Source organism: Callorhinus ursinus, unplaced genomic scaffold (assembly GCF_003265705.2).
Source record: "Callorhinus ursinus isolate GAN/ISIS: 27379988/994484 unplaced genomic scaffold, GSC_fseal_2.0 scaffold2, whole genome shotgun sequence".
Taxonomy (NCBI): Eukaryota; Metazoa; Chordata; class Mammalia; order Carnivora; family Otariidae; genus Callorhinus; species Callorhinus ursinus.
This window is the reverse complement of record NW_027397064.1, coordinates 36,025,318-36,039,629: the sequence shown is the minus strand read 5'-3', so window position 1 is coordinate 36,039,629 and position 14,312 is coordinate 36,025,318. Positions and strand designations below refer to the sequence as shown.

General features: G+C 36.4%; 1 protein-coding gene across 3 annotated transcripts in view; it reads right to left on the bottom strand.

The window, feature by feature from the left end:
- Positions 1–14,312, bottom strand: part of SF3B1 (splicing factor 3b subunit 1) — a 54,008-nt gene that overhangs the window by 1,947 nt on the left and 37,749 nt on the right. For 2 of the 3 annotated variants that reach the window (XM_025894142.2, XM_025894153.2), the window contains 17 exons: positions 13,743–13,980; positions 12,584–12,796; positions 12,008–12,129; positions 10,486–10,683; positions 10,268–10,369; positions 9,534–9,713; positions 8,515–8,601; positions 8,118–8,388; positions 7,704–7,849; positions 7,451–7,597; positions 7,181–7,306; positions 6,253–6,474; positions 5,787–5,969; positions 5,592–5,703; positions 3,989–4,109; positions 3,510–3,641; positions 1,016–1,288 (listed from right to left, as the gene is read on the bottom strand). In XM_025894142.2, coding sequence (XP_025749927.2) covers positions 1,016–1,288; positions 3,510–3,641; positions 3,989–4,109; positions 5,592–5,703; positions 5,787–5,969; positions 6,253–6,474; positions 7,181–7,306; positions 7,451–7,597; positions 7,704–7,849; positions 8,118–8,388; positions 8,515–8,601; positions 9,534–9,713; positions 10,268–10,369; positions 10,486–10,683; positions 12,008–12,129; positions 12,584–12,796; positions 13,743–13,980 — 2,873 coding nt within the window. Of the gene's footprint in view, positions 1–1,015; positions 1,289–3,509; positions 3,642–3,988; positions 4,110–4,506; positions 4,577–5,591; positions 5,704–5,786; positions 5,970–6,252; positions 6,475–7,180; positions 7,307–7,450; positions 7,598–7,703; positions 7,850–8,117; positions 8,389–8,514; positions 8,602–9,533; positions 9,714–10,267; positions 10,370–10,485; positions 10,684–12,007; positions 12,130–12,583; positions 12,797–13,742; positions 13,981–14,312 lie in introns of those variants that run through there. The other variant, XR_012374762.1, reaches the window with a different exon arrangement.

The following is a 14,312-nucleotide window of genomic DNA, read 5'->3' as shown; positions in this document are numbered from 1 at the left end:
AAAAAAAAAAAACACACTGAACTTAACTAGTATCTTTTCTTATTATCACTATAATAACGCTTCATCTATTAGACCTCACAGCAAAGCAGTATTCCTCCATTAATAAATTTCCCAAATATTGTTTCTTCTCATTTAGTAATCTTCAATGAGCTGCACCTCAACTTAATAGTACACAATATAATTTTTAACTTCAGGTCACATACTTCAAAGTCTGCCCACTATGATGCTCAGGCACCCCTCACTGAGGAATATGAACAATTTGCTTCTAGTTTACTGGGCCCCAGGTGACCAGGCTTTTACAGAGCACGATTCTTGTTCTGTCTCTGTCTTGCATTTATACCTTCTGGTAACTTGTTGAGTCCTATTAAGTCTCCCTTTTGGAAGATCATGAATAACTTTAATCTCTGGACTGGCTCTAATTTGAATAGCTTATCTTTCCTGAAAAATAAAGAGCCAAAACAGCCATTTCCACTACCTGGACCTTGACCCTTCCTTTACACCCTTCGGTTACTTCTGTGTTTAAAGTTGTATGTCAGTCTAGACAGTTAAAGGCATCAGGAATCTGTCAAACGGCTCAAGCAGTACTGTATCAATGGCCACTGTCTGCACAACTGGGGCCTGAAATGGGACTAGTGTGGCTATATTCAGAAGTTCAAAAGCCTAATGGAAATCTCTGCTTCACATCCAGTAACGTAAAGCTAAAGAGACAGTCTCTTTATCACATCAATAAGCTCATGCTTATCACTTCCTCTATATTTAATTTTTAAAACAAACGTTTATCAAATTACTACTTTCAAAATGTATTTGGCCTAAGATATGAAAGGGGGATTAAAAAGGGGAGGGGGCACTTAGAAGAGAAAATGTATAGTCATGTTCAGTTTCATAAAAATCCAGGCCAGTATTCCCTTTCTTTAACTGCATCATATCAAATAGGTCATATAATAATTATTCCAATAAGTTCTAAAATAAAGGAAGAATTATAACTACTTCCTTGCATTTAATTCAGGTCACTTACCTATCCATTAAAGCATCTTCAAGTAATGGTGTTACAGCATAAATGTAGTCCTTTCCCATTTCACCAATATATTCAAACAAGAAGGAAAGTGACTTTAACACTCCATTTTGAACATTCAGCTCAGGAACTCTGTACTCATTCATTAAGGCAGGTAGTACTGTGAAGGGTGAACACGTTTCGGCGACGATAGCTATCGCTACAGTGGTACAAACTCTGTTCTGCCTTTCCTGGACTTTGAGGTTGTTTAAAAGTGTAGCCAATACATCATGAGGGCTGAAAAAAAGGCAGTGTGTCAGCAAACTGTCAGATTATAAATTAAATTTTTTTTTTTTTGGAAAGAAAAGAAAAAAGTGCAAAGGAATAAAACTTTATGGTAAATATTGGGAACTTTGTAATTTAATGATAAAATATACTTTAAAGTCATTTGGCATTGACACTTGTTTCTACTTAAGAACTTACTTTTTTGTTAAGATTTTATTTATTTATTTGAGAGCAAGAGAAAGGAGAGCACAGAGGAAGAGTGAGAGGAAAAAGGAGACTCCCTGCTGAGCAGAGAGCCCGACCCAGGGCTCGATTTCAGGACCCTGAGATCATGACCTGAGCTGAAGGCAGACACTTAAAATGAATAGTTCTAGAGTGGTCAAAAACGTGGCCACTAGAGCTAGGTGGTATCCAAACTATAGTCTCTCATGGCCCCAACACACAAGATCTACTTTCCTTATCTTCCCTCCCACATAACTTTATTACATCTATACTTCTTCAAGCATTTATTTTACCACAAACTTAGAAAGACACGGGAGCTAAAAAAAAAAAACAAAGGCACAAAAGTGGGACACCTGGGTGGCTCAGTCATTAAGCGTCTGCCTTCGGCTCAAGTCATGATCCCAGGTCCCTGGGACTGAGCACCGCATCGGGATCCCTGCTCAGCAGGGAGCCTGCTTCTCCCTCTCCCACCCCCTGCTTGTGTTTCCTCTCTCGCTGTGTCTCTGTCAAATAAATAAATAAAATCTTAAAAAAAAAAAAAAAAAGCACAAAAGCTATTCACTGCAATATCTTGAATGTATCACTGCTGAAATAAATTACCGCTACCAAAAAGAGGGTGAGGAAATTCCATCTCATCAATCTGACTTTTATTATGCTTTATTGCTTGAAAATATTTTCTGTTACTGAGCCCCATGTATGAGTGGTATCTCATTTTCTAAAATGACTATTCCTTTATTTCTTCTAGTTTGGTTCTGACGAAGTAAAAGCAAATAACCATAGATTATCTGATAGTTATAATTTCGGTTGTTTGTGGATTCATTTTAGAAAATTACTTTTAAAGATTTTATTTGAGAGAGAGAGAGAACGAGTAGTGGGGAGAGGCAGAGGCAGAGGGAGAAGCAGGTTCCCTGCTGAGCAAGGAGCCTGATGCGGGACTCGATCCCAGGGTCTAGAATCATGACCTGAGCTGAAAGAAGATGCTTAACCGACTGAGCCACCCAGGCATCCCTAGAAAATTATTTTTAAAACACAAAGCACTGAAAGGCACCTGGGTGGCTCAGTCGTTTAGCGTCTGCCTTCGGCTCAGGTCATGATCCCAGAGTCCTGGGATCAAGCCCGTCGGGCTCCCTGCTCCGTGGGAGGCCTGCTTCTCCCTCTCCCACTCCGCCCGCGTGTGTTCCCCCTCTCTTGCTGTCTCTGTCAAAATGAATAAATAAAGAATCTTTAAACAAAAAAACACAAAGCACTGAGGTGCCTGGGTGGCTCAGTCAGCTACATGTCTGCCTTCAGCCCGGGTCATGGTCTCAGGGTCCTGGGATCGAGACCTATTGGTGGGCTCCCTGCTCCGTGGGGAGTCTGCTTCTCCTCCCTCTGACCCTCCCCATGCTCATGCTTGCTCTCTCAAAATAAAATGTTAAAAAAAACCACACACATACAAAGCATTAATATGAGAGTTAAATTATGCTGACTGTTTTATTAAGAACTGGCTCTAACATTTTAAACAATATCCTGAAAAAAACCAACAAAAATTTGAAATTATTCTAAAGATGGTACTGTTTTCCTCTGTGAAAATATTATCTGAGGTGTGATTAAATTTTAAAACTGTCCATCTAGGGGTGCCTGGGGGGCTCAGTCAGTTAAGTGTCTGACTCTTGATTTTGGCTCAGGTCATGATCGCAGGGTCATGAGATCTAGACCCGCAGTGGGTTCCACATTCAGTGCAGAAGTTCGCTTAGAACTCTCCCCCTCCCTTTATCCCTCCCCCTTGCCCTTGCTCTGCAAAAATAAATAAATAAATCTTTAATTAAAAAAAAAAAACTTTTAAAACTATTTTAATTTGAAATTTAAGAAAACATCTCAAAAACTGAAGGTCAGTGGTTAAATGATGTGCTTTCTCAATTGTATTACTCACACCATGCCTTTAGAGATTACTACAGAAATAGAAGCTTCTCCAACACGATGGGTTTATTACAACATTAAAAATACATATATAAAAATAAATAATACTCACCCAATGGCCTTTGCAATGTAGCCAAATGTGTTGACCGTGGCTCTACGAATAGCTTTTTTGTGAGCTTTTAAGAGCTCCAAAAGCTCAAAGCAAATCCTCATCCATTCTCTTGCAGACACATATTCAGCTCCCCTAATTTAAGAAAAAAGTTATTTCTTTTTGATAATAGATTTTAGAAGGTAAACAAATTCAGTTCTCAAAATACGATCGCCTACTCAGTTTAAGCATTAAATAAAAACATCACTCTTCAGAAAGGCTGGCTTAATCTTAAAAACTATATTGCCACCTCTCATCACCATCTAAATTGAAATTTCACTGAAAATTTCACTGGATAGTCTTACTATATGTATTTGCAATATTAAGCAAATTTGCAGTATATGTGCTGCCAAAGCGAGCACTAAGCAAATTTGCAGTAAATAAAAAGTAGCTAAATGTGAAAACCAATACAGCTCACAAAAATATTTAGGTAATCTGCTTACCTGTCAGCAATACGTCCAACAAGATCAATACAATTTTCTTGTACTTTTTCATGCCTGTTCTTTAAGATGGGGGTGAGTCTAGGCAGGAGATCTTTAATTGGTGGGGTCATCTTATGCATACCTATTTAACAGAAGTCAACACACTATCAATAAACATTTGAACTATATCCTTTGTTCATTTTACCTTTTACTTAACAATGTAATATACATGACCAGGCATAAATATAAACTTACAGCTGCCTATGGAAAGAAAAAGTCCCAGATTCTGACCAGACTCAGAATTGTTTTTAACTTTTTATTAAAACTTCTGATTATGCATAGAAATGAAAGAAATTAGTGAAGTGATTTAAAGAATGATGGATACTCAACAACAAAAAAAAGTTTTATCTGGTTCTGAAATGTATTTGTACACTCACATTTAAATATGGGGACAGTTTATGTTCCGGCCATACACAACAATATAAGCCAGAGGTAGACATGTAAATTAAAGCAAAATTTTCCAGAAAGGGCCCCCTTACCCTTTAACTGCAAAACAAACAGATCTCCAGTCTCCCTGCAATGCAGGGCATACTTGGATGGTATTTACACCTATGAAGAGAGAAAAAAGGAGGCAGCTGGCAGGGGCTCTTGCTCTAACTAGAATTGCTCGTTCTGATTCTCTCTCCATTGCTTTTCCCATGTTTCCCTGATCAACAATATGGTTTAAAATTCCCTGCAAACCAGAGCCCCACAAGTGGCCAAGTAACTGATTTTTGGCAAACAGCTATCTTCAAGTATAGAAGACAGGGCTAAATTGGGGATTATATGTAAATGCAATGGTTTGAAGATCTCCTATATTGCATAAAAACCCCTTACTAAATAAAATGAGAAAAACAATGGCTATCACAGCCAGCTATTCTGACCTCCTGCTAGGTTATTTTGGCTCCTCTAAACCATACAGAAGTTACTTTCCCAACAGTCATGTTCAACTGCAATGAAAGAGTCAACACAAGAGACCATTTGTTTGCTTCATTATAACGTCCTTAAATAATAAAATCTTTGCTCTCCATACTCAAGAGCATTTGTAATATACTTGTATCTTTACTTTGGGTTAGAAAAAATGGATGAAGAATTAGACATAAAGAAAATGAGACAACTTGAAAAATTCACTTTTCTCCCTGGTTATGTTCCTGCAACACGACAGGAAAAACCTGCCATAATCATCTACTAATTCAGGTTAGATAAATATATAATGTTTTGTCCTAACTAAAATTTCAGCATTGTCTCCTCCCACCCCCTGAATACATTTTAGGTGAGACACTATTTTTATTAGGATTCTCTATTCCAACGGACTTCAAAGTTTTTTGAGTTGTAACTATTCCCACCTCTTACAGGTCCTAAACTTGCCCTCTTTTCTCTTTTTAAAGTACAATATAAATGAGTTTAAGGAAAGAAAACTTTTTTGACATCCCGACTTCACTATAATTCTGAAGCGCTTAAAAAAAATAAAGTTTCAGAAACCATTCCTCAACTCCTAAATTAATTCTATATTTTACTTTTAACAAAAAAAGAAAGTTAAAAGAACAAAACAAAAAAATTCTTATATGACCAGCAAATTCCATACCTATTACATTTACAATGGCCTTCAGTGCTCCAAGAATGCTGCCCAATACTTCAGGGTACTCTTCACCCAAATATTCATACAAAACAACACCCAAGTGCCCCATCAATTTTTCCTGTAATAAAAAAAATGTTAAAATGTTACTAATTCACATGAAACTATTTGGTGAAGAAATAAGAATATGATACAAAAGTTTACCTCTTGACAAGTCTTCATGACAACAGCAGTTCGAGAGATCAAGTCAGCTGCCTGTTGCCTAACTTTAGCTGATTTGTTATTTAAACGCCACAAAACTGTACCACAGATCTGAGGCAAGTAAGGTTTGACTCGTTTGCCAAGAGCATTGACCACTGTGCCAAAGCCATTCAACATCACTGAGTCCTAAAACAAGAAAAGCTAAGTTACATTTTAGAACTACATTCACTGGGAACTAGAATTCAGTTTGTGACTGAACAGTTTAAAAATGCTAATATTGTTTTAACAAAATGAAATCTAAAAATTTAAAGAAGAGTATTTCCTCACAGACAACTGGAATGAGACCATGAGCATTTTTAAAATTTTAAATTCAATTACTTTTTAGTGATAATTATTTGCTTGAAAAGTAATGTGTTTTACAAACATGAAAGTCAGCAGCAATTTGCCATAATATAATTAGTATCATTACCTCTGTAGTCTGTTCTTGGAAAGCATAAAGAATACCATCAATCAGCTGTTCTTCAAGTTTATGATCAATATCTGCTGCTCCCAAGTTGCCCATAATTTTCTCAATTGTCTCCATCACCATTTTTCTGTACTGTTCAGCTTCATCTTTCAGATCATCCACAATCCTGGATATAATTTCTGCCGCTCCTACTTTGTTTGCCAACTCCACGGTAGTATCAACTAACTAAAAAGGAAAAAAACCATTTAGATATATTCAGGCCAGCAAGCATGTTGAGAATAGTTAATTCCTGTTTTAAAACCTTTAAGAGAGGGGCGCCTGGGTGTCCAGTCGGTTGAGCATCTGCCTTCAGCTCAGGTCATGATCCCAGGGTCCTGGGATCGAGCCCCACATCGGGCTCCCTGCTCAGTGGGGAGTCTGCTTCTCCCTCTCCCTCTGCCCCTCCCCCTGCTTGTGTGCTCGCTCTCTCTTAAATAAATAAAATCCTTTAAAAAAAATAAATAAAACCTTTAAGAGAAAGGTGACCAAAAAAACCAAATGTGGGTATAAATTAAAGTGGTTTAAAGTAAGACTACAGTCATGTTTTACCTAGCCAGATGAAGCATTTCGTTGATACAAAGACAATAATACCCAGCTGGGAATTTACCGTAGGATGCAAAATCAAAATGGAAGTTAACTGGCTGACTAAAATCCATTTCCTTTCACAATCAAGCACATACTGTGAGGTAACTAGGGCAAAAAATAATATGTAACATTTATTCGAACTGACTTAAAAATTAGTTGAAAGGATTTTTGAAAATATTCTTTTTTAAAGTAGGCTCCACAACCAATGTGGGGCTTGAACTCACAACCCTGAGATCAAGAGTCACATGCTCTACCAAGTGAGCCAGTCAGGAATCCCTTGAAAATATTTTTTACAATAAAAGTTTACCTGTCGGTAATTTCTTCTATCCAAAGCCATTCTGTGTTGCCAAAAGTGTTTAAAAAAAGGAGGAAGAATCTCTGTTTTAATGTAGTTTGCTTCTACACCATCTGTTCCACAACACTGCTTTACCACCTAAAAAGTTAAAAGATAATAGTAAAACTGGCCTGGCTTAACACACAACAGTTGTTTTTTTAACGTTCTTTAACATTCTCTTTGAACCATGAAATACACCCAATTTAGATGAATAAATCTGGGATAAAAATTTCGAACAATTACCTTCAGCACAATTTTCTTCATTTCTTCATCAGGAGATTGAAATTCTCGAATAAGGATTAACATCACTTCTCTAGTATAGTAGTTGGCATATTCTGCATCCATAAGAGGAATAAGATACCCAATAGCTTTTAAGAAAGCAGCCAGACCCTATTTTAAAATAAAAAATATATATACTTAATAAATTAGATTTAAGTTACTTTAACTTCAATGAGTAGAAATCAAACGAAAAACAAAATCTATTTGGTGAACCTACCTTTCCTCTGTGTTGGCGGATACCCTTCCACAGAGGCTTTAACACAGAATCAAAAGACTCGATACCATATGGAGTTGCGGCTTCAGCCAAGGCAGCAATGGCCAAAGCACTAATGGTCCGAACTTTCTGTTGCTCATCCACAAGACCTAAAAAACCAAACACAGGTTGTAACTAAGTGACACTTCCTAATTTCCACAACCTCATCATTTAGTCAAACTGCAGAATCTGTTCACATTGGACAAAATGAGGCAAAAGCCAGTATGAACCACAGCCTATAAGCAGATAATGTGCCAAAGCCCATCATAAACTATATTGTGTTGATATAGATAAAGTCCTTCCACCTATCTCTCCAAATCAGTAGCCCAAATTTCAGGACACCTGTCTTATAAAGGACAAAGTTATATTACAACTTACCATGCTCAATGATTTCAACTAAACTTCTGAGATGTGGCAAGATGGCACAGCCCATAAGAATAGCTATCTGCTGTACAATCTTAATACCAGTATGTCTTGCTTGCCAGGACTTCTTGCTTTTACACACAGCTTTTAAGAAGGGCAACAATGAAGGAATGCCCAGGGCAGAGGCTACAACAGCAAAAGCTCTAGCTGTTGTGTTACGGACGTACTCATCCATGTTATCAATATCAGGTCTCATGGTAGAGATCATAGTAGCCAGACCAGCAGCCTAAAAAGTCAAGAAAAAAGGACAGTCATCAGCTGATAACATTAACCCTGAACTCGCTCTTTCTCTAATCAAATGATCCTATTGATGGATACAAAACTTTCTTCTCTAGAAATATACTATAAATACCTTTGCCAAATTAGAAATAATCTCTCGACCTTCCACTCTAGCATAGTAATCTTCATCAATCAATAATGGTTCAATGACTACAAGGATCTGAAAAAGAAAAAGAGCTACATTTTCACAACAATTACTAATGCCATACTCATGTAAAATTACAGAGAAAAAATTTATTATAGGCCATTTATGTAATTTAAACACACAAGCATACAAAACATATTTTACCAGGAAATTTATAATTACCAGGACTCTGTTAATCAAGAGACAAATTAAAAATTTCAATTATGCAAATTCAAGATATATAAAGAAATATAAAAACTGGGGGGAGCTATTAATCACATAGATTAACAGTCAACATTTCAAAAGATAATAACTTATACATCAATCTTCATTTTACAATTCTAAGGCATTATCATCACCAGCGGAAAGATGGGTCCTTAACACTAAATGGTGTACTACGGAAACACATCTTTTCTCGTCCTAATGTTATAACAATAAAAACAAATGAAAAAATATGAATATGAATCCACTGTAAAAATGACAAAAAGTTCCTTCTACATATACACACATACATTTGTATATGTGTGATGTATGCTAATGCAAAGAAAAGGGTCTAAGAGGACATGTAAATTTAGTATTGGTTAACTCAGTGTCTTGCTGGGGGCTGCAATTTCTCTTTATACTGTGAATGCATGCATCAGTTACTACTTTTTTAGAATTTTTTAAATTTTGCAAATATAATAAGCTGGTTTTAAAAATCCATGAATTCCTTTTACATTAAAAAATATTCAACCAGGGGGCGCCTGGGTGGCTCAGTCGTTAAGCGTCTGCCTTCAGCTCAGGTCATGATCCCAGGGTTCTGGGATCGAGCCCCGCATACGGCTCCCTGCTCAGCGGGAAGCGTGCTTCTCCCTTCCCACTCCCCCTGCTTGTGTTCCCTCTTTCACTGTGTCTCTGTCAAATAAATAAATAAAATCTTAAAAAAAAAAAAAATATTCAACCAGTAGAAACACTACTTGAGAACAAACCTTGTGCACATATGGTCGAACTAAGTCATCGAGTTTGTATAATATTCGATCAATAACTTTGACAAGTAAATGACGCTCTTGATCCTCAAGTGTAGGAGACATCAGGAGAGGAAGAATCTGATTAAACAAAGGACCAGCTCCAAATTCACGAGCTTTATCAGTAATCTGACGCAATGCAGCCTGGGAGGTGAAAAAAAGTAAAAGGTGTGTTCCTTTATAATTAAGCATTTTGAACATGCAAATTATTCCATGATTTTCTATAACAGTATTTTTAGTGTAAACGTCACAGACATCTTACACAGTGTAGCATGAGTGCATTCCCATCAAATTATTCTGAAGTTTGAACTCCTGTAACCGAACTTCATTGTTTTCAGTTAATTCAAAAAAGGGTAATTTAGTAGAATAATGGAGCCACAGGATACAACACAAAACACCTTAACTTCCGCTAAAGCAATGTCCATCTTCAAATTACATATGATACTAATGTAATTCCTCACATAAATCTAATTACGTTAGTGTCTTCAGCATGTTTTAAAGGCCCTGAGAACAAAAAGGAGAATCCCATTTTTCAACATCCTTATTAGCATAAAATTGTTTGATTAAAAAGCTAAATCCCTCATATTACATACCTTTCTTTCTCTTACACTATGCCATTGGTAAAGATGAAGAGATTAAATATAAATTCCTAACATAAAATTATAATGAACCTGATGATTTAGTGAAGTGGTACTTACCTTTCTCATTGGAGGTGTTCCATTCTTAATTTTTAAAAGCAGCTTCATTATTTTTCTCTCTTTTTGCTCTTCTGGACTAAGTGTTGATTCATCAACATCAACCTATTAGTAAAAAGAGAAAATGTAAAGGTAGATTAAGATATTGCAATTTGTAAGTCCTAAATAAAAAGCAGTATTTTTAATCCAGTTATTCTATTCAGTATGTTATTACTACTCACCAAAAGTTTATCAAAGTACTGAATATCATCGGGTTTTAAAAATGGAAGATTTCCAGATGGCTGGTCATTAACACTTTTCATTGTTCTATCTTCAGTTTGCATGTGGAAACCAGTCATGCCGCCCAAAGGTGTTGGAGTTGCTGTCAGCTTTCGAGCTGGAGTTCGAATAGGAACATAACCAGCTGGAGGGGGAAGTACCTAGTACAGTTAAAAGATAGTTTAGGATTCTCTTGACTTTATAAAGTTTCATTATGTTATATAATAACATAATGAATTAATATTTGCACTTAATCTTAGTTTATTAGCTAGAAGCTTTTGCTTGGAAACAAGAATTAACATTGATCCCATCTTTCTATCTTATGTTTAAAATCTGTATGACAACCATTCATATTTCTCATCTAATTAAAACATAAATTAAGAATATTAGGAATGTGGGAAAATGAGATACCTGAAGCAGGCTAATGAAATTCTGATCACTTTCAAACATTAACCTATATAAACATGTTGATGAGCCGATAGGTCATAAATGGAAATAAGCTCACAAAGTACACATAATTAAGGGTTAATTTTAATAAAATGAAAACCCATTCAAATAAATCTCTGCACTTTTATAAAAGCAAAGAATCTTAATATTTAAGTTGTTTGACAAAAATGAGTTGTGTATAAAACTAAATTAATAAAAACCAAAAGTAAAATATTTACCGAAGCCCTATAAAATACACCATTTGATTAAACCAAAAACTTCACCTAAGATTCACTAAAAAATATTTTTCTCTCCTATTAAGGAATAGGAATATTAAGGAAATCAATGAATGCAATTAAGAAGACAACAGTTAAGTTGCAGAATGTCTATTCCCACAGCATTATGTGCAGGCTATAAGAAGTTTAAAGCAGAAATTCATGCACACTTAAAACACTCTAATATAAACCTAACAAGGGGAAAAACATACAAACTCTTAAAAAGCAGCAGGCACTGGCAATATAAGGCTCTGTAAAAGCCATCTAGATGTCCTAGGTTCCAGCTAACTTAGACTACCTTTAGACCAGCAAATGGGTCCTGAGTCCCAGGTACTTAGAAAAGTTTGTAATTCAAAATAAACTTCAAGTTGCTATGGTAAAGAGAATATTCTTTGTGTTCATTTGCAACCCAGGAACTTAAATAAACAAAATCTTGGGAGGCACAAAATAAAATAACTATGATCTAATGTGAGCTTAATTCTGGGACTGTTGATAAACTAAAGCAGCAAGCTTATTCCATACCACCAAGGAAGGAGTTCTCAAAGTATGGTCCTAGAAGTCCTTATAATTTCTCACCTTCCAAAAGTAGTAAAAGCTTCATGTCATTCATTTTTTCATCTCTATTACCTTTTGGAACTGAAATATACTTGGAAATAGCTAAAAGAATGGAATAGCAGTAGTAAATTTGGGCAGGGCCAATACAAACTTGACCAATTAATTTCTTCAAAAAACATTTAAATAAAATTCACATCCTAAATATCACCACACTGGTTTTTGTTATTACCTTATATCCTTCTGGGAACATAGCATCTAATTCTTCATCAGAAAGTGGGCGATTTCTCTCATCAATTTCTCTTTCCCACCGCCAAGCCTGAAGCTGTTCAGGAGTCATACTCATTATGTGACCTACCAAAAGAGCAAATTTCTGTAACAATCTATAGTGCAAGTCTTTTTTTTTTTAAGATTTTATTTATTTGACAGAGAGACAGCAAGAGAGGGAACACAAATAGGGGGAGTGGGAGAGGGAGAAGCAGGCCTCCCGCCGAGCATGGAGCCCAATACGGGGCTCGATCCCAGGACCCTTGGGATCATGACCTGAGCCGAAGGCAGCCGCCCAACTGACTGAGCCACTCAGGCGCCCCTATAGTGCAAGGCTCTATCATTACATAGGCCCTTGGGATATAAGACAGTAAATATCAATTTTAGTTTTAATTGCTTTGTTATTAAAAATTCAAGCCAAAGCTTTTTAATCCAGTTATTCTTGCTAAAAATAGGCATTAATAGCGCACACAATACCTGAGAGAAAAAAAATTCAAAATATTTCCAGGAAAAAAATTATTTCCAATGGGAGATTTTCTACCTGGAGTAGGGGTAGCCATGTTCATTGCTGGTGTGCCAATTGGTGTCTTTCCAGGGGTCAGAACAGGAGTGCTTCCACCCATCTGACTAGCTGGTGTTTCATCCCAACGTGACTTTCTTTTACTGGCTCCAGGAGTTGGTGTTTCACCAATTGAATCTCCACCTCTATCTGTTCGAGGAGTCTCAGCCCATCCGCTTCCATGCCCAGGAGTATCTTTTAAAAAAAAAAAAGTAAATAAATTTTAACCACTGTCAAAAAATTACCGTTTATTCTCAAAGAGCTACCATATTAAAACTGGTCAAGTTCAAGAACAGGATATTCTTAAAATAGAGACCCATTTAAAGTTTAAATTTTCATTTCATATTTATCCTCCCATATTACTTTTTGTTTCTTTCCCACTGATTACAAAAATGTAGTAGCCACTGAGGAATAGAAAAACAAAAGCATTTTTCTAACCAGGCATAACGGTACAACCCAGAGACAGCCACTTTATGCATCTTGAGCTACTTCTGATTTCTCTGTACAGTGGATTACTCCACATGTACAACTCTAAACTGCTTCTTTCATCCACCATATGTTGAGCATTCTCCCATATCATTAGAAATCCTTTATAAAATTTTAATGTAACAGATGTACTATTAAGCCTTAACTTCTCACAGGTAATCTCATAAAGAATTAACAAACCATAGCTTTAAAAAGTTTACATACATACATACACACACATACACACACACACACACACACACACACACACACACACACACACGAGATTTAGGCAAATTTATACAGACAGAAAATAGGGGTTACCAGGGACTGGGAGGAGGAGGGAATGGTAAGTTATTGCTTAATGAGTACAGAGTTTCTGTTCAGGATGATGAAGAAGTTCTAGAAATAAATAGTGGTGATGGTTGCCCAATACTACAAATGTACTTAATACCATGAACTGTACACTTAAAATGGTTAAAATGGTAAATTTTATGTTTTCAAGAAGGGAAAAGAATTCAAGCATACGATCGCCTTAGTTCTTTATCTATCCCCCCAAAGCGACTGATTATTTACCTTTCTACCCAGGACTAGAGATGTGAACAGATTTCCTCCTATACCATCCATCAAATCAATTATTTCACCTAAACACACACCAAGATTCCACTAGAAGTACCTCTTTCTGTTTTGGGGGTTTCATCCCATCTGTTTTTACGAGCACTGGAAGTTGCGCCCCCATGGCCTGGTGTTGCATGGCCTGGTGTATCCCCACGTCCAGGAGTAGCAGCTCCCGCTGGTGTGTGACTAGGTGTAGGATCCCATATTTTTGAGCCTGGGGTTGCTCCAGGAGTCTCACTTCCCTTTGCACGACCTGGTGTCTCATCCCATCTTAAGGAAGGGGTATGTCCAGGGGTCTTAACAAAGCAAAAAACACTTTATTTCACATACCTACACAGCCACATAAAAATAACTAGAAAATTTCTATCAAAAAAATTGCTAACAAATACTTTAGTCTTATTCTGTATTAATGAGAGTAAATTACCATGTTTAAGAAACACCTACTTTATAGCAAGTATGTTTGACTAAAAACAATGTGAAGTTTTAATTTGGAGCAGTGAAAAAACCCTAGCTTAAAAAAGAAAATGGATTTTTGGGTGTGAGTCTTGTATATACCACTATTAGCTCCATAACTTTGAGAAAAATCACTAAGCCTTCTCTGTCTATATGTGCAATAAAAAAATTTCAT